Source organism: Balaenoptera ricei, chromosome 6 (assembly GCF_028023285.1).
Source record: "Balaenoptera ricei isolate mBalRic1 chromosome 6, mBalRic1.hap2, whole genome shotgun sequence".
Taxonomy (NCBI): domain Eukaryota; kingdom Metazoa; phylum Chordata; class Mammalia; order Artiodactyla; family Balaenopteridae; genus Balaenoptera; species Balaenoptera ricei.
The window spans coordinates 47741122-47767062 of record NC_082644.1 but is presented as its reverse complement, the minus strand read 5'-3'; the positions used below and the strand labels follow the sequence as shown (position 1 = coordinate 47767062).

The window sequence follows — 25941 nt, the reverse complement described above, 5'->3', positions numbered from 1 at the left end:
AGGTATCTACTTCTGTCTTAGATTGTACCAGTTTGCCCAGGTTTCCATTCCAGTCCTGTTTCATCTTTTTTAACGAATAGAGAACCTATTATCAGTTTATCAGTTGGGATATACCTCCTTAATCAAATAAGCCACTTAAATTGTTTTTCTTTTTTTAGTGAAATTTCACAAAACCATTTATATTATTGTTACACATTTATGAAAAGTTTGTTTCGTTTAACTAGAGAGACTGTTTTCTGGATTGGAAATATTACTGACTTTTTTATTTCTTTTCATTTAGAAGTAAAATAAGTGAACTTACAACAGAAATCAATAAACTTCAGAAAGAAATAGAAATGTACAATCAAGATAATTCAGTATATTTGTCATATGAAAAGAGGTGAGTAATTTTGCAGTTAAAGTATGCAAGGTATGTTTTTATTATGAGTAACATTTAATGTAGTATGTATCAGGAGTTTAATACTGAATTTGTAATTATACATAATATTCATAATGTTCATCTGCCTATTTATGTATTTATGAATGTTTTTATTTTATGTTTCCAGAGCTGAGACTTTAGCTGTTGAAATCAAAGAGTTTCAAGGACACCTAGCAGACTACAACATGGTATTTGTTCTTTTCTGAATTTCTTTTGAATATTTTCATTGTTTTTTACCAATTTAAAAAATGTTATTTTAAATACCAAATAATACATGAATACATGCGTAGTGAGAATGATTGAAACCATAGAAAGTGTAGATATTAAAGTTTCCCTTTGCTTTCTCCCTCCTTTCCCTCCCCAGAAATAATTTGGCTTAACAGATTGATAAGTATTCTTCAAGCCTTTAAAAAAAAAAAAAAAAAAAAGAATTTATCAATACTTAAAAATACAGAAACATGCACACTTTTTTTCCCTAACAATGTTAAAATCATAATTTTTAAAGTAGATAAAATTTATTGGGTACTAGCAATGTCATTACTTTAAAAATGTTTTTGTCTTTCTATGGAGTGTTGTCATCACGAAATTTTAAAAATTTAATTACTTAGTCCACAAATTACCTTCATCAGTATGTTTCATTCAAAATACAGTGTTTGCCTTCTGTCAAAATAGAGTATCTAACATAAACATAGTTTTGCTTCCTAATGTGGACTTCCAGAAGATGCTTCCTAATGTGGATTTCCAAAAGAAATGATCCTGTTGGCAGTGTTGATTACTGCCTCAATCTTTGGGGTAATCTTGGCCCCATGAAAATTTCTAGTGGCAAAATTTTCTTCCTTCCTACTCTGTAGGTACTTTAGGCAGCAGTGGTCTCTGGACTTATTGAAAACTTTTATCTCACTTCTCCAACTAAAAAATAGTGTTACACAAAATAAGAAACATGCCACCATAACGGTTAGATAAATTATGATATACCTACTTGATATTGTTACATTGTACTCATAAACAAAATTTCTCTGATTATAGTATATTGTAATTCTCACATTTGTTGGACTTTATAATCCATAATATTCTGTAAATGATGTTCTGTTCTAAATATGAGAAGAATAGTTTTTTATAAAATATAAAAAGACATTAGATGAAAGGGATTTTTAGTTGTACTAGAATGCATTAGGTAAGTTACTTAATATAAAAATATTAATAACATGTAAAATATGCTGTTTGTAAGTTTTTCTCTGATACAGAGAAAGCAGTTAGTTAGCCAGGTATCTAACATATAGTAAGGTCTCAATAAATATTAGAGCTCATTAGCACTTATTATTCATACCACAATTGAAAATGTGATACATAGTAATATATATTACATTAGGAAAGCTTAGTCTTTTAAAATCAATTACATCCAAATAGTTTGCTTTTAATAGCCTCCTGTTCAGATTCTGGCTCTACAACTTGCTAAATTTCTGTATCTGCAAAATGTGGACAAAATATCTACTTCATAGAGTAATTGTGAAAATTAAGTGAAATAATACATCTAATAAGTTCAGAACAGGGTTTGGTACAAGGTAAATAGGTAAATATGTTTGCTATTCCTGTCATTGCCTAACTCTTTGAAGTAGGCTAACTAGTGTTCTGTTTGTGCCTTGCCCTGTTGTTTTTTTTTTAATTTTTTTTTTAATTTTTAGAAGACCAAGAAAATCATTTTACATTTACACTGGTGTAAATTTGTAAATCTGTTAACACTCCTCCCCACTGAAAAGAAAAAAAAAGAGAGAGAGTGAGAGATCTTCCCCCAGATTTTGTCTTCTCAACATCCTTCTTTATAAGCTCAGACATCTTTTCAGAGCAGGCAAAGCTCTTTGAGGTACGATCGGCAGGAAGAGTAGTTCATTATTGCCTACTTTTCCACCCTAAAGATGTAGTTTATTGATTGCCGTAATTCATAGTATATGCTTACTTAGCTCAATATTTGTTTTTGTCTTAGAATGTAAAGTACTTGGAAGTATTAATACTTAAATGACTACTCATTAGTTGTAAGGTTGAATACCTATATTATGGATTACAGAGAAAATTTATGAAGACTAATATAATATGTTTTTTTTTATACTTTTGTTTTTAGTTGGTAGATAAACTTAATACCAATACTGAAATGGAAGAAGTAATGAACGATTACAACATGGTAAGAAAATTTATAAGTATAAGCAATAGATCTACATAGCCTCCAAAACAAAGCATTTTTCTCTAGAAATAATTTGATAAACCTTATGTACCTTGGAGATAGGTATTACTCTGATCCTAAATACTACTGTTATAGTTGAGTTCCTTTAGTTGCTCTTTTAAAATTTCTTCCTGTTGGTTGGCTCTCCCAAGTGGATGCTTCAGTGTCTTTCTACAAGGCTGTGTTTGAACTGGTCTCTCACTAAGCATTAGTTAAGGAGTCCCGTCTACATATCCTTGTATATAAATTAGTTTGCAATACTTCTGGTTTAATATTTGTGCAAATGGAGCTGAGTACTCAATGAAGAGTTTTATTAGAAAGGGAGAAAATGAATAGTTACCATATGATGCCAGACATAATACTACTTTTGATTAGTAAATGAGAATTTGTGTGCTGTGGTCTTGGATTATTTGGTAGAAAACAGTAAAATGATAATTGCCAGCTTAATTGATTATAAACATTTGGAAGAAAGTAACATACAACTTATAGCATAGTTTATAATTTATACAATCAAAGACTATTTTATAAAAGCATAGGATTTATAAAATGACTTTTCTAAATTGGGATTCTATTAATAAAAGCAATGATAATGTAGTGAAATTATTCTTAGCTTTAGAACACAGGAGAATTCCCAATTTAAAAACTGTATTTTTAATGCCAAATGTAAAAAGGTAAAATCTTTGTGTTTTTTTAGTTTTTTGAGATGGGTCCAAATTCTAGGCTGAATATGCACAGGTAGTGTCAACTAGGAGTACTCAGGTAAAATCCTAAATGATTTAAGAACACAACTTGCATTGGGTGTAAATTTAACATATTACTAATCAACTATTGAATACTTAATACAATCTTGAAATTCTGTTTACATTAATGAAGTTTACATTAGATTACTTGACAGATCAGTAAACAATGAATATTTTTGGTGTGAGATTACAATGCCTGTGAAAAAGACCGTTTCTTTGTATTTGGTGTTTGTAGTGGTTTGTTAAATGAAGCATACTGTATTTTTTAAAACTTTGCCTGTGCCATTATGATTATTATAATAATCTCTAATTGGTTCATAATCAGAACAACCTTTAAAGAGATAGTTTGGTCTAATGGTAATTTTTTATCAATAACTTTTGTGTTAACTCTTTATTCAGCTTAAAGCTCAAAATGATCGAGAAACACAAAGTATGGATATTATATTTACTGAAAGACAAGCGTGAGTACAGTCCATTTAGAAATCAAACAGATTTATAAGTGACTTGTATAAGGTAGTTTAACTTCTGAGCCATTTATTTCTTTACAATTTTGTTAATTGGTTTTCCCTGATGTATTTTTTTATTTAAAAAAATTGAATATTTGCAATACAAATTGTATTGTTTATGTATCTTTTTTTTTTTTTTAATTTTCATCTAGTATTTTATTTTTTTGGCTATGTTGGGTCTTCGTTTCTGTGCGAGGGCTTTCTCTAGTTGTGGCAAGCGGGAGCCACTCTTCATCGCGGTGCCTGGGCCTCTCACTATCGTGGCCTCTCTTGTTGCGGAGCACAGGCTCCAGACGCGCAGGCTCAGTAGTTGTGGCTCACGGGCCTAGTTGCTCCGCGGCATGTGGGATCTTCCCAGACCAGGGCTCGAACCCGTGTCCCCTGCATTGGCAGGCAGATTCTCAACCACTGCGCCACCAGGGAAGCCCCCTTGTTTATGTATCTTATCTTCATTCAGAGAAATAAAATTTCTATGTCTTGGAGTTTAAAATCTAAGATGGATAAGAACATCTTCATCTCTACCATTTGCAATTTTAACTTGAGCTCTTTTTTTTTTTAAAGATTTGTTTATTACTTATTTATTTTTTATTTTTGGCTGCGTCAGGTCTTTTTTTTTTTAACATCTTTATTGGAGTATAATTGCTTTACGATGGTGTGTTAGTTTCTGCTTTATAACAAAGTGAATCAGCTATACATATACATATATCCTGATATCTCCTCCCTCATGCGTCTCCCTCCCACACTCCCTATCCCACCCCTCTAGGTGGTCACAAAACACCGAGCTGATCTCCCTGTGCTGTGTGGCTGCTTCCCACTAGCTATCTATTTTACATTTGTTAGTGTATATAAGTCCATGCCGCTCTCTCACTTCGTCCCAGCTTAATGCGTCGGGTCTTAGTTGCGGCACGCGGGATCTTTGTTGAGGCATGCAGGAGCTTTCATTGCGGCATGCAGGCTCTTCATTGTGGTGCACAGGCTTCTCTCTAGTTGTGGCACACGGGTTCCAGAGCGCGTGGGCTCTCTCGTTTGCGGCACGTGGGCTTTAGTTGAGGCACGTGAGCTCAGTAGTTGTGGCACGCAGGCTTAGTTGCCCCGCGGCATGTGGGATCTTAGTTCCCCGACCAGGGATCTAACCCTCCCCCCCCTGCATTATAAGGTGGATTCTTTACCACTGGACCACCAAGGAAGTCCCTAACCTGAGCTTTTTAACTAATTCGAATTTCTGCGCGAGGGCTTTCTCTAGTTGTGGCAAGTGGGGGCCACTCTTCATCGCGGTGCGCGGGCCTCTCACTATCGTGGCCTCTCTTGTTGCGGAGCACAGGCTCCAGACGCGCAGGCTCAGTAGTTGTGGCTCACGGGCCTAGTTGCTCCGCGGCACGTGGGATCTTCCCAGACCAGGGCTCGAACCCATGTCCCCTGCATTGGCAGGCAGATTCTCAACCACTGCGCCACCAGGGAAGCCCCCTGTGCATCTTTATATATAACCTGGTTAAAGACCAAATACCAAGTAACTTTGAGTTTGGCTATAAGGTAAATGTGGCAGTGACAGTAATGCCTACAAAGATAATAAATGGATGTAGTGTAGTTATCTTAGCCCATTTGGGCCGCTATAACAAAATACCATAGACTTGGTTACTTATAAACAACAGGAATTTATTGCTCATGGTTCTGGAGGCTGGAAAGTCCAAGATCAAGGCACCAGTATAGTCCTATTCTGGTGAAGGCCCTCTTACTGGTTCATACCTAGCGCCTTCTCAAGGTATCATCACATGGTAGAAGGGGCTAGGGAGCTCTGTGGGATCTCTTTTATAAGGGCACTGATCCCATTCATGAGGATTCCACCCTCATGACCTTATCACCTCCCAAAGGCCCCAACCTGCTAATACCATTACCTTTGGTGGTTAGGATTTCAACATATGAATTTTGGAGGGACACAAATATTCAGACAACAGCTTTAGTTAACATAATTATTCTTTATTGACTTTTTGACCTTAATTATTGTCTAAAGCAGTGCAAACAGAAGATGAGCTATTTTGTACATACTAATACTGCACACATTTTGTTCCATAAACTTATCAATATTAATTTCCTTGAGAGCAAGGATAATAATTAACCAAAATTATGTAACATCAAACATACTGTCATATTACATCTGCATGTACAGTAAATATTTGATGAAGAATAGGATGTTAAATATAAGGATGAACTATTTGAAAGATAAATGTAATTTTCTATTGATGAAAAACAAAGGAATCTCATTTTCCCCATCTATCATTTGATGCTACTATAAAGTGCTATCTTTTTTTTTTTTGGCTACACTGGGTATTAGTTGCGGCATGCGGGATCTAGTTCCCTGACCAGGGATTGAACTCAGGCCCCCTACATTGGTAGCACGGAGTATTAACCACTGGACCACCAGGGAAGTCCCTAAAGTGCTATCTTAAAAATTACAAATATACTGAAAGTCTCTTCCCTTTTACAAAGAAAATTCCGTATTCATGGTGACCAAGCACTTACTTGAAAACTTCCTTTTTGTTGTTGTTGTTCTGGTTTTAGACCATTTAGCAAATATTTATCATTTACTACATATAAAATACTTTCCTAGGTACCTAAAGAATAAGAAATAATAAGGTATAACCTGTTGAGGACCTTATATAGTTTAGAACATTTAGGTCCTCATTTATTTCATCATTTATCTGCAAAGTTATATGATACCCAGGTCAGATTTATAAATATTATATGTACATGTTTTATAGATATTTTATCCAAAAAGATAACTCCCAGATTATAAACTTAAGAATTTCATAGGTTTTTATGTCTATTTGGTTCATTTGATTAAGGAAAATGTTCTTAAAATAAAGTACTTTGTCCTGAAAATGTCAGCAGTTTCAAAACTTAATATCTGTAGTTTGTAACTAAGGCTGAGTGAAATAGGTTCTCCTGACCCTTTAAGAGGAAATTTAAATTAAAAACAAAGTTATTTTTATAAAGTTTATTTTTATATATCACAGGATGATAGATTTATTTCATGTGTTAATCAGATAGCCAACATCTTAATAACACGAGACTTTACCTTGACTCTGTACATTCAAAGGGAGCAGGAAATGTCATACCTTGAGAAAGCAGGTATAAAAATCTTGTTTTTATTCTCTTCTCTTTTAGTACCACCATTTACCGTGGTATGAGACCATCTAGTTTATTATGGAACACCTATTTTTAATAAATTGGTTATAGTATATAGCCTCAATATGTTACTATGACGCCTGTGGCTTTAATTCAGTTTCATGTGCCTGCTTGAACTAATGATTCTCTTCCAATTCTAATGTCTACACTTTTCTAGTTTGGTGTTAGCTAAAATCATTTATCCTTTAAAAATATATGTAATTATAATTTTAAACCCATTTATTTTTCTTTGTTTAGTCAGATATCTATTGAGTACCCAATATTTAATTATAAGAGGCTTTTGAATGTAAGAGATGAAAGGTAGTTTTTGCTCATTCATATTATATTTCATTTTACTACATTTCTCAAATATGAATATTTGCCTCAAATTAAGAAACGATATTTTGGTAAAATGATAGGTTATTTAGAAAAAGATGCCTTATATTTTTAAAGTTATCTCACTCTTATAATTGAGATTTAAAACCATAACATATAATTTACATTATCTGTTAGGAAATATTACACATAAGACATTTATATCTTTTATTGAAAACATGTTCCTATAAATACAATGCACATGACAAATGAGTCAGTTCTTTTATTTCACAGGGTGTATCATCCAAAACAGTTTTTATTTTCCTCAGTAGACATTTGAACTGAATTTACTATTGATATAACCTTAAAAATGACTGTTTTTAGGATATAATGTACATCTACATTATTTTTAGTCTCTTTTTTCTAAGAAATTATCAGGTATGTACATGTGTTAAAAACTTTATGTTACCGAGAAATTTGAACATACACAAAAATTAAATAGTGTATTTTACTCCTATGCACCCATCTCCATCAGCTTTTATCCAACCCTGCTCCATCCACACCACTAGACACTGTTCCCTTCCCTGTATAATGATGAAGAAAATTTTAAACCCCATATTATTTAATCCATAAATATATTTCAGTGTTTTAGAGATATTCCTTTCTCTAAAAGGTATAAATACTGTATACTAAATTTTCCCACATATGGAAGGTAAAAATGATAGATTTTGTTACAGTTTTTAATGCCACTATTTGCAGTAAGTTGTTAAAATTATGATTGTAGCCAATTGTTTATAAGGAATTGGCAAATAATTCACTTTAGACTCTTCCTATAATAGTCTCAAGGCCAGTGTTCTTTGGACCATTATTGTCCTATGAGCTATTAGTAGCTATACATCAAAGAAAAGGTTTTGTTGTCAAGAAGTTTGGCAAATTCTTAATATTTTGCTCTTGAAGAGCAGAGAGCAGTTTAGTTTAGTAAAGCCTTGGGTAAGTCCTATAGTAAAGAAACTTGTTTGACTTTGTTTAAACCCAGTATTTCCTAGTAATTCTATAGTAGTTTGACCATGTACCTTTTAATCCCCCACCCTGTAAATACTTCTGAATGTCTCTCTGGAAGTTAATGTTCTAGAAGACAGTTTGGGAAACATTGCTCTATCTACAGCATCCCAAAGAACTGACCACGGACCAACTGAAGATTCCTCAGCCACAGCACAGAATCATTTGAATAAAAATCTCCTAAAGAGAGGCAGAAATAGGTATTTTTAAAAACAAGATTCATAGATGATTCCCACTTTGGAAGCCACCATATTATTCAATTGTGACAGTCATGCATTTTGATGACAGTCTTTCTTTGTAACAAAAATCAAGAGATTGTGCCTGGACATTGTACCTGTGCTTTAAATCACTACTAAATTTTCAGAAATTTGTTGTGCCAATTCAGGAAGCATTTAAAAAAATTTAAAAAGCATTTTCCAATTCCATGAATTCATTCTATGGGCATAAAATCAACCTTAGTGTGTTGTCAGTTTAAACTATCTCTGTTCTTCACTTTGACTTGTGATAAAATTCCAAAATCTTTATTTCTTTACTGATTCCAATCAGTAAAACTTTAATATGTATTACATCACATATCTGACTAATATGAAAATCTGTTCATTTTAATTAATGAATAATTTACCTTAGGCCTTTTCCTACTGTTATGTATGGTCCCCTGAATACTGCTGAGAATAGTAATGCTAGTATTTTAACTGTTAGCTAACAAGGAGTGGCAGTTACTGTATTTGGACCTACTTGCACAATGCCAATGAGAAGAGCATAATTTTGTGATATTTATGTGTGTTGCAATTAATATGATGGTCTACTAGCTATAGTTCAGTATGTCATATATCAAAATCTCCATGTCTGAACTGTGAGTGAGCTGTTAACATTTTTTAAAGAATCAAACATTGAAAGAAATTAACTTTCTTCACGTAATTCATGAGTATCTATGTATTTGTCTTCAATAAACCCATCATCATCTACCACAAATTGATGTAGTTGTTCAAATATTACTGTAGTTTCTGCGTAGCTTGTGTCTGGTATCTGTGGAGGAGGACTTGGATTTCCGGTAAAACTATCTTCATAGGTTTCTGCTTCATGCTCTTCCAGGCGATGATGATTGTAACTAAGCAGAAAATTATACCATACTGGACATTTGATAGCAATTGAAATGAGGAGTGAAGTCATCAGTACAGTGACTACAACACTGACAAGAAAAGCCCAGCTTTTTCCTTGAGATTCACGTTCTTAAATGGAATACCGAGAAAGAGAGGGTGGGGGTAGTTTTGTTAAATTGACAAAAATAAAATAATCATAATTACATGTCCTAATAACTCCCCAATATTGGTATTAGAAATAAATGTACATAATCTTCTTTAAGCAAAAGTTACTAAAACTGCCAAAAATAAAGATATTTCATAGTGTGGTGAAAGAATACCTTTTTTCAAAATATCTACCTGTCTTTGCAGGTATTGTTTATCCATTCACCTAGGGACATTATTGATTTATACCTGTTAAGAATTGTGACTTAACTAGTTAATACCAAGGCTCAGAGAAGTTAAATATCAATAATCTGCATAAGGGCATTTGACTGATAACTAGCAGAGCCTACTTTAGAAACCCAGTGTTTTGTCAGTCTTTTTTTGGGTGGAGGAATTGTTCTTTTACATTGTTTCTAGAAATTTAAAATACAAAAAAATAATGAGAACTATCTCAGTTTATTTGGTATGCTATCCTCAGCAATATTATTATTCAAAACCAGTACATTACCTGAATTTCTTGTTAAGTTGTTCAAAAAACTATTAAATGTTGAATTGCTAATGGACTGAAAATGAATGTAAAGATCTTCAGTTATAGATGAAGGAAATTTTGAGTAGCATTCAGCCTTGTAAGGTACTGTTTTGATATTGTAGCACTTCAGTATATCCGGATAGCTGCACATGGTGATGTTCTCATTTTCTAGTAAATTAGAAAGAATAAGATTTATTATGGAAAATAATATTATTATGGTTAATAAATTATTATGGTTAACAACATTTTATAATTTTTTATCTAGAATTTTTTGACATATTTATCTGTTGTCATTAAAGATATTGTAAAAAAGAAACTGTTGTATTTGCCTAGAAACACAACGAGGGAAATGCCCATTTCTGTTTATTATGTTATAACTGTAGCTTAAGTGCAGTATCTGTTTATTGTTTAGTTTGTCTGTGTTAGTAAAGTAAAAATGTTATGACTTAGATTATGGTGAACATCTGGAACATGGCATGTAGTTTAGAAAGCAGGGCACCTGTTTTCACCTACTCTCTGACAAGATATCCTAAGAAAAGGAAGTGCTTTTAAAAATTAGTCTTATATACTGGAATTGCAAACTTAGTATACAAAGTGACAGTTTCATCTCATGTATATATAGAACATTTAAGTTTCTTTTCTTCTTTTTCTTTTTTTCTGGACAGGCAGAGGGAGAGCTTGTATTCAGCAATTGCTTTTCAGTGTTTCTTCTTGTTTCCCTTAAACAGGAATAGTTTCCTTTTCTTTTAGACATGAAACAAGAGACTTTTCAGGGGTAGAACAATCCAAAATCAATCACATTTTGGTTTTGACTAATTTAAATTATGATTGCTTACCTAGTGTCACATTCGATGTGTTCAACCAGTTTTGCAAATTCAGTAGACTACAAGAGCAGTTCCATGGATTTCCGTATAAAATTATGAATTCCAGATGAAACAGTTGTGGTACATCAAGATAGCTTATCAAATTGCCTTGCAGATTCAATAGTATCAGGTGTTTTAGAGGCACAAATACATCAGGATTCAGTTGAACTATTTTGTTTTGGCAGAGATATAACTGTTTTAGTTTATCTAAGCCTGTAAAGGCACCCTGTTGAATTATGTGGATGGAGTTTCTACAGATATTTAAAATTTCTAGATGGGAGAGGTTACCAAAACTATTATTATGTAGGATAATGACATTGTTCTCAATCAAATAGAGCTCGGTGAGTAAAAAATATGTCTGTAGAACTCTTGTATCTGTAACATTCAGAGTAATTTGGTTATAACTGAGGTCAAGTATAGTAACATTTTTATTGATATTTGCTGGAATCAAAGCATAATTCTTTGCAGTGAAATCACATTTGACTTCCTAAAAAGAAAATTAGAAATGCATTAATAAGGAAAAATGCTAGCAGAATTTCCCAAATTTTCATATGCAGGCAATTACACATTAGAAGGAAATACTTTTAGAAAAAAATCTACTATCTAATCTTTTGATGTTAAAATATGGAAAAGGTAAAGCAAATACTTTTTTTTTATTAGGATGGAATGTTGAAGATTAAGGAATTCTGATATATATAATTGAGGAAGGAGATCCTAGTTTGTCATACAAGTATCTTCCAACTGTTATTAAATAATCATTACAGAAAGAAAATATTGGTATATTGCCATTTATATATGTGGAAATAAATGGTAAATAATAATTCTGTTAACTTATTTAGTATTTCAGTGTGCAAGATTGACATTTATAATGAGAAAATAATGTAAAAATGTAATTTTTAAAAATCGGAGTTACCAGCACTACATCTAGGACTATTAAGTAATTAAGAAACAATATTCAATATATACCTCTATAGGGTTAACAGCTCAAAATTTGGTGTTTTAAAAGAAAATATCTTGTAACAGAAATTGAGCCATGTGTTGAATTTAAAGAGTCAGGCAACAGGAAGAAGTGCTTTCCTTATGTGGATATAAATCCAAAGAAATCGTTCTTGTTTTGACTGGTTTTGCAGTTGAAATGTCCCCCAATAATAATAATAATAATGTAACAACAGCAATTTCCCTCATAAATATGTGGTTTTTTAAAAAGTTTCCTACATTTTAAAGTGTGTTTTTTATGTCTTAACTAATCTCCGGTTTTGTAGTGAAATTTTACGTATTTCGCCTTTAGTCAGCTTTTAAAGAACTCAGTTTTTTAAAAAATGAAGACTGCTTTTGTCAAATTAGAATCTGGCTCAGAGATCACATGTTTTGAATATACACAGCTAACTAAAGAGTTTGTTTTGATAGCTTGATTTTTTTCTTCTTTCTTTTATTGCCTTCAATATTTTACTCAATCTACACAAAGTGTACCTTTGAAAATATTTTCACTAGCTTGATTGTAAAAACTTACGGTTTTAGACGTCTGGCTTTCGTCTGATAACAATAGCATGGAGAGCGGCCAAAACAAGATTGTGATGCTTGTGATTTTCATATTGCAAGCCTGACAGAAAAGAGAGTATTTATATCTCATTAGGAGACTAGAACATTAGAGATTTTTTAGGACATTTTGATTTCCTTTTTTCTCCTTTTAAATCTATTTTTTCTTAAAATATATAAAATATGAAACAAGTAAATATCCCTTCACCCTCCCTGCACTCTAATCTTAAAAAACTGGAGAGCTCTTGGGGAGAATGAAAGACAGTAATTTTCAGGGTGTCTCTTTAGTTCCTAGATCTATTGAAAGGAACTTTAAAACAATTGAAGTGGTTGTACATTTTAAAATTTTAATATATGTGCACAAAAGAAAGTCCAGAAGGATATATATTTATGTATATATACACGTTTAAGTATATGCTTATATTGCTACTTCTTGATTTTTCAATTTTAGGCATTATCTATTGATATTATCCTTTGACTTAACAGTTTGGGAGATGAGAGTTCTCAGCTTTCTTTTAAACACTCCCTACCTTCATCTTCAATGCATCAAATATATACTTACTGTCTCTTTACTCTCCGAGCATAGTCATTTGTAATTTTGGTTAGATGAGTACTCAGTGTTTATACTGTCAGGAATGTATAAAGCTGTCAATGACTGAGCCCTGTTAACAGGATTATTATTCTGTTCCTGCACACTTATTTTCTCTAATTAATTGTCCTGGTTTTCTTTTCATGCGCTTAGGGTTTTTTTTTTTTTTCTCATTAATTTATACCCAAACTCTCGCTAGCAAATCACTCAATAGTTTATGTATATTAGATAGTTTAATCTGTTTCATTTGCTTGAAGACGTCTCTCCCAGAGCCTGCTGCCATGCTCTGATCTAGATGAGCTGATCACTAGGCCCTCTACACAGCCGTTGACTTCCACTCTCCTTCCACCCTCATTGTAGAGACTCCCTTTTGCCCTTGTTACTGGATTCCTGTTTTCTAGAATGCCCTGTCTTGGATTACTGCCTTTTTTCCATGGAGCTTCCTGTAGGAGCTTCCTGAGAAGGTCCATAGACGAGAATTTTTTTTAGACCGTGAAAAATATTTTGGCTAGAAATAGAACTCTAAGTAGGAAATAATTTTCCCTCAAAAGGTTGATGGCGTTGCCCCATTGTCTTTGGGTTTCTGGTATAGTCATCCCTCAGTATCAGCAGGGGATTGGTTTCAGGAGTCCCTGTAGATACCAAATCTGTAGATGTTCAAGTCCCTTACATAAAATGGTACAATATAATGAATACAGTGGACCCTTCGTATCCACGGGTTTTACAACTGTGGATTCAACCAACCATGACTGTATTACTGTTAAGAACTGTGATGCTATACCGTTCTAATTCTTTATCCTTTTATGTAACTTGCCGTTTCTTAACCCCAAAGCTTTTTCTTTGCTCTACAATAATATATAGTTAGAGGTGTACAGTATAGTGAGTCACAATTTTTAAAGGTTATACTCCATTTATAGTTATTATAAAACATTGGCTATATTCTCTGAGTTGTACAATATAGCCTTAATATGGATATTCTGAAATTTCATGATCCTTTGTGAGAGTCTGTTTTCATTCACGAAACTGGGCAGTTGGTGGGCACTTTCAATCTGGAAACAATGGGAAATTTTCTAAATTAATTGATTGATGGAATTGATAATTTTCTTCCTCATTAAAAAAAAAATCTCACTTCTCTTTCTAGAACCCCTTTAATTAGGTGTTGGATCTCCTGGTATGATTTTCTAATTTTTTATGTTTACTCTTCCACATTTCATCTCTGTGTGTTTTTGCTCTGCTTTCTGGAACTTTATCGTCAAACTCTTCTATTAAAGTTTTCTTTTTCCTGTCATCTTCTTAATTCTAAGCTCTTTTTGTTCTCTGAAAATTTCTTTTGTAGTATACTGTGGTATGAATATATTTTTTTCCTTGTTTTTTCTTGTTGTATCTCTTGTTTTCTTTTTCCTTGAATAGCCTTTGTACCCTCAAGTTGTGCTTTTCCAGTTTATTTTTGTAAGTATCCTTTATGTTAGAGGTTTTCTTTTGAACTTTGTGTATCTGTTAATATTTGGTTTAGGACTTACATATAAGAGTGGGAAATGAAAAACCTGATGGGAAACTGTGCATTTGTGTGGTTCTTATTAACTTTGTTATTATTTTTTGGCCATGCCGCATGGCCTTTGGGATCTTAGTTCCCTGACCAGGGATCGAACCTGTGCCTCCTGCAGTGGAAGCGTGGAGTCCTAACCACTGGACCACCAGGGAACTCCCGGTTCTTATTAACTTTAGATCTTACTGTAGAGTGACCCTAATGGACTGTTTTTGGGGGGAATCCCTAAATGTCATTATCTTTAGATTGTTCCTCTTGGGCTGCTTGGATTCCCCAAAATGACATTTTTAATCTGCTGCCTGAAAAGGTGAGGCCAAGTAGCCAGCATTCTGAGAGCTCAATGGTGGAAAAGGTGGGTTTATCTCAGTAATTAGTATGTAAACTTTAACTTACTCTCCCTGCTTTTGGCATAACGTCCCTGCAGTCACTTGTGCCTAGTGCCTAGATTCCATTTGTTTTATTTTCCCCAGAGCAAAAAAACAAAAGCCTTATTTTTCTGCTTAGGTAGGAGAAGACCTTTACCTGGCTGGGCAGTGTCAGGGAGAAAGACTTTCAACTATGTTTCAGCCCCTCCTTTTCTACTTCCAGAATATCTGGTACTGCCAATCTGTGGGCCATCTAGGGATTCTGCAGCGTAAATTAAGTGGCTTCTCAGCTTTCCCCACTGCTGGCTTGGGAGAATTTTGCTTTCCCAGTCAGTTTGCACTTAACTTTTCGCTTTCTAGTTTCTAGATTTTATTGCTGTTGTTTCCTCTTCCATTCTTTTTGTCGTTATGAGTTTATATACTTCAAATTACCTTTTATTTTCATTTTAGTAGGGTTTTGGACAGGATTCAAAGTTAGTGGGTACATTCAACATGCCATGTTTAACTGGAAATTGCCATTTATTTCAGTAATTCTTCTTACTAAATACTTTCCATTTAGTCATTTTATTCATGACCTTGATATTTCTTATTTTTAGTTCTGTTTTCTTAAAGTCAACATTAGAGACTGCTGCATAAAGCAACTATATTCCAATAAAAATTAATTTTAAAAAGATCTATTAAAAAATAAATAAATAGGGACTTCCCTGGCGGTCCAGTGGTTAAGACTTCACCTTCCAATGCAGGGGGGTGCAGGTTCAATCCCTGGTCGGGGAGCTAAGATTCCACATGCCTTGCGGCCAAAAAACCAAAACAGAAAACAGAAGCAGTATTGTAACAAATTCAATAAAGACTTTAAAAAATGGTCCACATCAAAAAAAATTAAAAAATAAAATAAATAAATAAGAAACTGCTGCAAACAAATGATCTGTTTGAAATGATATGAATATGTCCTGTTACTATCATCCTTAGTAGTTAAAATTTAGTCTTTTGAGCCTTCTTATAGCACTTGTTACAATTAGTGGTTAAAATCCTTAGTGGTTAAAATTTAGTCTTTTGAGCCTTCTTATAGCACTTGTTACAATTAGTTGCTTATGATTTTTTAGGAAAATTTATTCCACGAGAGCAGGAGGTAAGAAACTACTCGGTGAGCAAGATTCATTTCAAGTTACTAAAGTCTGTTGCTGCATTAGCAATGAGGAATTTATTGTTATGCCAGTACTGGTCTATTCTAGTTAACTTCCTCATTGCCTTCCATCTGATGATCTGTTTATGTTTATTCCTTTTCCACTTTCTTTCTTTCCATGGCTAAATCAAAGTTTGAAGAAAAAGCCACTGTTCTCCTAGATTTTACAGTTTGAATGTAGATCATAATAGAATCCCTTTTAGAGTCAGAAATGAATTCAAGCTATCACTTATTCCAGACCACTGCCCACAAAAGGGGATCCCTAAATCATATATAAAAGGTAGTTTACCCGTATTTAGTGATTTCTAGGAATAAGTATGCAACCTCCCCAGTGGCTTGTTTCAATATTTCTCAATGGTGTAGTGAAATTCTTCCTGATGTTTTTGTAGGATGCCCATGTGGGTAGGGCAGTGGTAAGGGAAAAGTGCTTCTTTTTTTTTTCCCCAGGAATAAATAGGATAAGGATGAATAAAGGAAGCAGATAGGCTACAAAGAAAATTAACTAAACTAAAGAGTTTATGTGGAATAGAAGCAGCCGGAGAAGGTAATGGAGGTCAGATGGGACTGTGAGACTTTGTGAAAATGGAGACAGAGGATTGTCTTGTATTTATTATCTTTATCATTTGCGTTATACTAATAATTGTCTTCTCCAGTGTGCTAAAGTGAATAAAATTGTAAGGGTTAGAAAAGGAATCTTTTTTTTCCTTCTATTTGATAAATTTTAGAGTTAGAAACTATATATACTTAGAGCTTAAGGTAGATTCTGTACAAGAAAGCAGTCAACAGATTTAAACCATTATTAGGTCTAAAGCTATGAAATGCATTGATTGAGCTGCAAGGTCCATGGGGCTTTTCATATATTTGTACATGTTTTGAGAGGGGAAAGATTGAAAGACGGGGTAGATGGATGTTGACCGTCACAACACTAAATAGACAAATCCTTAGACAGCAACATTTGCTAGCTTTATTGGCTATCTTGAAGACATCAGATTGGCAGAATAACTAGCCGGTAGATTATGCAGAAATTGTTCTTGAGTCAGTTTACCCTATTTAAAAAGTTGATTTAAAAGGAAACAGTTATTATTGCCTTTTTCTCCCTTTGGATTTTTTTCTCAATTTGATATTTATTTTGAAATGATATGTGGGCTTGAGTTTAGTGATTAAAAAATAGAGAAAAAATGGAATATCAGGTTTTTTTAAAAACTATCTTACAAAATTAAGTGCCCTTTTATATAGCCTATAACCTATATTACAGAAAAAAAGATTTTCACAAAAGGAAATGGTAGATATTGAAAAAGAAACAGTGTTCTTCTTAGTGCAGTTTCAAGTACAAGTTTCTGAGAAGTTTTTGGTCGTGTACTTTATATGACTATTATATACCATGAAATAAAAAGATACTGCAATTATTTTGGTTTTGTTAAATAAAATGTGTATACTGTAATACAGTTTTGTCATTAAATATTTTAGATATTTATACCAGAATTCAATGTATTTGGAGTAAGGTATTAATAATTCACAATTAACTTCTCTCTTGCAATTTTATAGAACTTTTTTTTTCAAATTTAAAAACTTTTATAATGGAAACTATCAAGAAAAAACCTCTAAGTAGGATAGTCATTGCCCAGTTTCAACAATTATCACCTGGTAGTCAGTCTTTTTTCATCTTACAAAGTTGTTTTTAAGTTAATATCACTTCAAAATGCTCTGTGATTAACATATTTCAAAATAAAAAGATCTTATAAATTTGATTGGCTAGATGAAACCTTTTTTTTTCCAAAAGAAAAATAATTACTTTTTATTACATTATCAATTTATTTGGGAAAGATTTTTTGGCCATGTCCCAGGTTTATATTTCTAAGGTAGATCTTGTGAAAAATACAATCATGTTTTCTGCTCTTTCATCAGTTATTAGAGACAAAGATTTTTGTATAGACTTAACAAGTTTGAATATGATTTTAAAAAATTCAACAATAATCACCAAACCTATAAATATATAAGATCTTACCTTTCCTTTTTCTTTTGTCTCTGAGACTGGTGTGTAAGGAGTCTACTCTCTTTCTTCCACAGCATTAAAAAAAAAAAAAAGTATGTCATATGATTTTATTTCACTTTGTTTTAACCTTTGTACCCAGTGAACAGGTGGGAAAAAAAAAAGAAAGAAAGAAACTAGACTTCCTTAGCAAAAGATTGACTAGAAGAATAATTTCTTAAAGTCATCTTTGACTTTTTTAGTGTAACAACTAAGGTGGCTTGCTTAACCTTTGTGATTCTTAATTACTCTTAAAAAATTTACATATTAACAAATTTACTTTGTGAGTTAAAGTATATAATATTGAGAATGCATAATTTGAAAGATACATTGCTGAAGTGATTTAAGTGTTGATCCTAAAGGTATTTTGTGTTTTGAAAGATTCAAGTTGAAAAGATTCCACCAAGTTTTGTATTCCACTGAGTTTCAACTTTGTTGTTTACTCATTTTTATGACACCATCATTGGTAGTTTTACTGCCAAGTTATAACAGGAGCAGACTGCTCAAAGCATCAAAAGACCCGACCCTTGGCCATTATGTGGGCTTCAAAAAATCAGTTACCTTCCTTGTGCTTCCTTGTGTAACTTCCCCTCTGTAAAATGGACTACTTTACAGCATTAGTTCCCATCTAACTGTAGTAGATATATCAGGCAAAAACATGGTTAAGATTCATTGTTGGTAGTAAATAACCATGGAGTTCAGAGTGAGTTAGATCCAACAAACTTCTCTGGGCTTCAGTATCCTTAATCTGTGAAACAAAGAGATTGAAATAGATGATCTTTTCTATTTGAAATTTCTATGAGCGCATATACCCGTATAAATTGTAGCAGCAGCAGACACATTTTTTTATGCTATAGTAATTGAGGCTCAAAGTGAAGACATCACTTCCTGTTCAATAATGAGACAAAAATAAATAGAAATTCCAGGTTGTCTGTTTCATTATGTTCATCTTTTATTTGGTTATTATGAGATGCTGTCTGTAGGAAAATTTCTGAGTTTAGATTATCTTATTCTGGTACTAGGGTATGAATGTGTAAAGTGTGTGGAGGATAGATATGTGGATCTATGAGGCTTAGTTAGTGATTGTGAAAACTGTTAACGATATCTACAATTGAAAGAGATTGAATAGAATAATTATATTTTGAAACTCAAAGTAGAAATTTATAATATTGAGACTGAGAATTTATCATCAAGCAAGCTTTTTATATGTAAATCTTGAAGTATTTACATGACAACTAGCATCTTACCTCTATTTTTTTCAGAATTTTTCTCTACCCTATTTATAATTGATCTTGCATAGGTAATAAGTGGCACATCACTGGTATTTCTTGTGATTATATGATAAAGATGGTTATTGTTTGTAATTAATTTCATTACTACTACTTACATGATTAGACTTGTAATGTTCCTGTTATATTTTCAAGGAAATTAGCTTATTATTTTGCAGTGCTAAAGTACAGTTGATAATTTGTGAAATATCAATACCAATTTTAATTAAAGCAGTAGATAAAAGGGAATTTAAGCAAAATATATTAATCTAAAGCTATGAATTTTTTAATCAAATTGCACTGTTGGTCTTCCTACTCCCCAGTGCAGTCAGAGCTGTGTTACTTGAGATGATTTACGTGGTAAACTTCCATACAAGATTTCATTTGGTCAAAGAATTCTATAGCTAAAAGATACTTGAAAACCACTATTCTAAAATTTAACTCTCTTGTTTGTCTTGAGGGTATGATAACAAAAAGTGCAAATACTTTCTCATATGTATAAGACTTTAAGGATTTTCTGTGATAATCTTTGTGTTTTTTTATAAGAAAGTAAAGTGGAGAATAAGGAAATACATGGATTTGGGGATTGAGAAGAGAAGGATGTAAAATAAGTCTGTGTTTTGTTTTATTATAAATTTATTTGTTTTTGGCTGCGTTGGGTCTTCATTGCTGCGCACGGGCTTTCTCTAGTTGCGGCGAGTGGGGGCTACTCTTTGTTGCGGTGAGCGGGCTTCTCATTGTGGTGGCTTCTCTTGTTGCGGAGCATGGGCTCTAGGCACACGGGCTTCAGTAGTTGTGGCACACGGGCTCAGTAGTTGTGGCACACGGGCTTAGTTGCTCCGCAGCATGTGGGATCTTCCTGGACCAGGGATTGAACCCATGTACCCTGCATTGGCAGGCGGATTCTTAACCACTGCACCACCAGGGAAGTCCCAATAAGTCTGTGTTGATGGGGCCAAATTTTGTACAGGTCAAATAAAATTTTTGTGTACATTTATAAGGACTTTTAGATCACAAACTATGGTTAAATAACTTTTAAGTATCCTATTTAATTGAGACTGAGTAAAAGTTAATTGATTTTTCCCCTCAATATTGTAAGAGGAATATTGTATACTTTTGATTTCAGGAAGGAAAAACAAATTAGAAGTGTAGAAGAAGAAACTGAACAGGAAAAACAGGCAGCAGAGGGCATTATCAAAAATATGCCTCCTGAAAAACAAGTCAAGTATATAGAAATGAAAACCATGAATGAGAAATTGTTGCAGGTAATACTAATTACTACTCTGTGCTGGGCATATAGCAGTCTTACTACTAAAAATGTGATCTGAAGGTGGGCAGCATTGGCATCCCCTGAGAGCTTGACTAAACCTACTGATCAGAGTCTTCATTTTAACAAGATGATTCATATGGACATTTGAATTTAGGAAGCACTGATCTAGAAAATTTTGTTTTCTTATGTTGCATAACGACCTAGCTTTTACTCTATTATTCAGCTCTATGCATCATTCATTTTTGCAGGTCATAAAGATACATGAAACACTTGTTGTTTAATGAACTTTTAATGAAAACATTAAAAGTCCTCTTACACCAGAGCCACATGGATATTTACTTTCCTTTTCTTCCTGCCTAATAAACAGCAAGTCGTTTACTTGCTATGTCCTTAATTTGAACAGCTATTGTCCCCTAATTATGGTGTTTAAATAAGCAATTTGGATGCCTGCTGAGGGATTATTGAGAATCCTCTCAACATTCAGTCATGGTGGTGACTCCGCTTTGCAAGGTAGTGCCCTTTGATGCCCAGATATCCCTTAACCAGTTAACAGAGAATTAGTCCCCACAAATGCCAATAATGAATGTAGTTCTAGTTTCTCAGATAATCCTTTATTGACAATTTAATATAACTTTTTATTTTAGACAGAATTTATAACATATAATGAAACATTGTTGAAAGAATATTATAAAAATGCCAAAATATTATCAAAATATAGCTAATGTCACACAGGGGTGTTTGAATGGGTCAGTTGGCCCTTGAACAACTTGGGTGTTAGGCACACTGACCCCTGTGCAGTTTAAATCTGTGTATAATTTATAGTTGGCCCTCAGTATCGAAGGATCCACATCCACGGATTCAACCATCCATGGATTGAGTAGTACTGTAGTATGTATTTCTTGAAAAAAATCCACATGTCAGTGGACCCATGCAGCTCAAACTTGTCTTATTCAGGGGTCAACTATAAACAGTTCAAGGGTCTTATCCCTAAGAGTGAGCCATATAAATGGCTACAGGTCTTGGCCTTAAAAGAAAATAGGCAAAAGATATGGAAATATGGTTAAAAAGACAAATAAAAATTATAACTTTAAACAGTACCATCATTAATTTGAAGTCTTCTGATATTTGATATTCTCAGAACACAGTGATGGTTCACTGTGAAAACTTCTGGCTCCCTTTAAAAAGCTCATAAGTATTTTAAAAGGTAGATCATGGCAAGGTTTTTAGTAATAATGAAATAAATTGGCAAAAATAGAAATAATGAATGTTAGTAAATTCTAGTCAGATTTTAAGATATGGGTTGAAAACATTTACAAAATTTACTTTGTCACATCTGTATTTGAAATGTTGAGAAAGAAATTATTCTTAATGTAATTCGCATATATATTTGCTTTTTTTTCCTTCTTCTTAGGAATTAGATACACTTCAGCAACAGCTAGATTCACTGAACATGAAAAAAGAGAGCTTGGAATCTGTAAGTAAAAATCAAGTAAAAGTTTTCATATTACTCAGCTACAAAAGAAAATTTAGTTAAATATATTAATGGAACTCATTCAGGTACATATTTATCTAGTAGTTTACTAATAGGAATGTAATAATTTTTTTTCCTGTTCAGGACCGCAAATATCTTAGTTTAGTAAGAAAACAGATTCAGTTATTGTACAAAAATCATTCTGCCTTGCTGAGGCACACAAAACCTAATGGTAATTTAAAACTACCAATGGCATTTTTCACAGAACTAGAACAAAAAATTTCACAATGTATGGAAACACAAAAGACCCCGAATAGCCAAAGCAATCTTGAGAAAGAAAAACAGAGCTGGAGGAATCAGGCTCCCTGACTTCAGACTATACTACAAAGCTACAGTAATCAAGACAGTATGGTACTGGCACAAAAACAGAAATATAGATCAATGGAACAGGGTAGAAAGCCCAGAGATAAATCCATGCACATATGGTCACCTTATCTTTGATAAAGGAGGCAAGAATATACAATGGAGAAAAGACATCCTCTTCAATAAGTGGTGCTGGGAAAACTGGACAGCTACATGTAAAAGAATGAAATTAGAACACTTCCTAACACCATACACAAAGATAAACTCAAAATGGATTAAAGACCTAAATGTAAGGCCAGACACCATAAAACTCTTAGAGGAAAACATAGGCAGAACACTCTATGACATAAATCACAGCAAGATCCTTTTTGACCCATCTCCTAGAGAAATGGAAATAAAAACAAAAATAAACAAATGGGACCTAATGAAACTTAAAAGCTTTTGCACAGCAAAGGAAACCATAAACAAGACAAAAAGACAACCCTCAGAATGGGAGAAAATATTTGCAAACGAAGCAACTGACAAAGGATTAATCTCCAAGATTTACAAGCAGCTCATGCAGCTCAATATCAAAAAAACAAACAACCCAATCCAAAAATGGGCAGAGGACCTAAATAGACATTTCTCCAAAGAAGATATACAGATTGCCGACAAACACATGAAAGGATGCTCAACATCACTAATCATTAGAGAAATGCAAATCAGAACTGCAGTGAGGTATCACCTCACACCGGTCAGAATGACCATCATCAAAAAACCTACAAACAGTAAATGCTGGAGAGGGTGTGGAGAAAAGGACACCCTCTTGCACTGTTGGTGGGAATGTAAATTGATACAGCCACTATGGAGAACAGTATGGAGGTTCCTTAAAAAACAAAAAACAGAACTACCATATGACCCAGCAATCCCACTACTGGACATATACCCTGAGAAAACCATAATTCAAAAAGAGACATGTACCACAATGTTCATTGTAGCACTATTTATAATAGCCAGGTCATGGAAGCAACCTAAGTGTCCATTGACAGACGAATGGATAAAGAAGATGTGGCACATATATACAATGGAATATTACTCAGCCGTAAAAAGAAACGAAATTGAGTTATTTGTAGTGAGGTAGATGGACCTACAGTCTGTCATACAGAGTGAAGTAAGTCAGAAAGAGAAAAACAAATACCGTATGCTAACACATATATATGGAATCTAAAAAAAAAAAAATGGTTCTGATGCACCTAGGGTCAGGACAGGAATAAAGACGCAGACTAGAGAATGGACTTGAGGACACAAGGAGAGGGAAGAGTAAGTTGGGATGAAGTGAGAGAGTAGCACTGGCATATATACACTAGCCAATGTAAAACAGGTAGCTAGTGGAAAGCAGCCACATAGCACAGGGAGATCAGCTCGGTGCTTTGTGACCACCTAGACGGGTGGGATAGGGAGAGTGGGAAGGAGACGCAAGAGGGAAGGGATATGGGGATATATATATACATATAACTGATTCACTTTGCTATATAGCAGAAACTAACACAACATTGTAAAGCAATTATACTCCAATAAAGATGTTAAAAAAAAAACATACAAACAAGAGACTAAAAACAAATGAAGAGGGAGAAGTCAGTTCATTACTTTAAAGATGTAAAAGCTTGCGTTTGTTTTATTATTTGTTTATTTAAAGCGTTTTTAAATTCACAAAACATGTTTTTTATGAAAAAATTGAATAAGATGAAAGTAAAAATGCCTATTTCTTTTCCCTCTTTCCAGACAGAACTGCTCTCACATTTATTGAGTGATTACTATGTGCTGTTTTTGAGCTCTTTACATATGTCACCAGCATTGTCATTTTATCTTCACAGCAATCCTATAATCCTACCTTCATTTTACTGTTGAGAAAAACCTTAAGTGGGATGTACACTGGATATGCTGTCTGCAGCTTTTTTTTTTTTTTAACCTAACATTCTCTCTTGAATGTCTATTCATGTCAGCTCTTAAGATATCTTTCTCATTATTTGAAATTACTGCATTGTATTACATTGTATGACTATATATAGCACAGCCTTGTAGATGACTAGGTTGTTTATATTGATAGTTTTTTGAGATTATAAAACAACGCTGTAGTGAAAACACACATTTTATGCAAAGTTACTACGAGTGTATCTTAAGATAAATTTCTTGCATTGGGTCAGAAGGTACAAACTTCTAAAACGTTGTAACATTGACAAATTGCCTTCCAAAAATGTTCCATTTTCTACTCCTAATCTCAATGTATGAGAGTGCGTATTTCCCCCTGTACTCATTAACAGCTGCATTATCCATGCACCTTTTCCATTTTTACTTGTTTAATAGTTTAAAATTAGTATCTTGTTTTAATTTTCATTTATTTATACAAAAAGTTGAGTATCTCTTTATATATTTGTTGGCCAATGTATTCTTTTTCTGCAAACTACCTTCCCACTGTCTGTACATCAAATCTTGCCTGCCTTTCTTGATTTCCTATGTATTCAGGTAGCTATAACGATGAGAGGATTAGTAACAATTGTAAATTGACATGATTGCTTTCACCTAGCTTGCAAAAGAAATAAACCATGAGTATTTTGTAATCATTCTTTTGGAAATTTGCTATTGAAAAAACTAGTTTGCTTAAAAATATTAAGACGATTTTCTATATCCAGTTGTCTACATGTGGGTACACAGAATTTTTATTTTCTTTGATCTCTGTGGTAATAAAAATATGCTTCAAGGAATAAGGACTGCATTTATATAGTATTAATACAGCCAGCTTTCAGAATTCCTCACTATCTTTTTAGGGTGTGTAGGAGAGAGTTAGGTCTTATTTCATTGGCAGATTTAGTTTCCACAGGAAGAGGTGTAGGGTATAACCTTGGAGTTAGTGTTTCTATTGATGCCACTCTACTTTGGCATTAGTACATGTATGCCTAAAATTACATGAATTTAAAGAAATTTACAGTATTCTCAAATGAAGAAAATATAGATCCTAATTCTGTTTAACTTTAGCTGGATTCCTTTGTAGGTCTTTTTGGTGCGGGGGGAGATTTGTTCTTCAAGATAACATCATGTCAAGTATCAATCAAGTAGTGTTTATTGCATATCTGCTGTATGCTCCCTACTGTGCTAAGTATTGCTGATTCAGTTCATAGGAGTGTGAAAAAAATCAGGTGAAAGGTCAACATGAGCTTGAGTCTTCAGGGGTGGTTTTATCAAGATGCAATAATGAACATGTCTATAGGTGGTTAAGCAAAAGGGAAGGGGAAG

At 33.4% G+C, this 25941-nt stretch overlaps 2 protein-coding genes across 6 annotated transcripts in view; one reads left to right on the top strand and one right to left on the bottom strand.

Annotated features, from left to right (window-relative positions):
* The window catches only part of IFT74 (intraflagellar transport 74), a 78786-nt gene that overhangs the window by 11929 nt on the left and 40916 nt on the right, over positions 1–25941 (top strand). For all 5 annotated transcript variants that reach the window (XM_059926369.1, XM_059926365.1, XM_059926366.1 and 2 more), the window contains exons 5-10: positions 281–379; positions 546–606; positions 2535–2594; positions 3773–3834; positions 20694–20832; positions 22249–22311. In XM_059926369.1, the coding sequence (XP_059782352.1) occupies positions 281–379; positions 546–606; positions 2535–2594; positions 3773–3834; positions 20694–20832; positions 22249–22311 (484 nt within the window). The remainder of the gene's footprint in view (positions 1–280; positions 380–545; positions 607–2534; positions 2595–3772; positions 3835–20693; positions 20833–22248; positions 22312–25941) is intronic.
* On the bottom strand, positions 7571–18334 carry LRRC19 (leucine rich repeat containing 19). Its single transcript, XM_059926364.1, has 5 exons — positions 18276–18334; positions 12562–12651; positions 11025–11538; positions 10168–10356; positions 7571–9644 (listed from the first exon to the last, which is right to left on the bottom strand). Exons 2-5 carry the CDS (start codon positions 12640–12642, stop codon positions 9316–9318), a joined length of 1113 nt encoding a protein of 370 aa, XP_059782347.1. The 5' UTR covers positions 12643–12651; positions 18276–18334; the 3' UTR covers positions 7571–9315.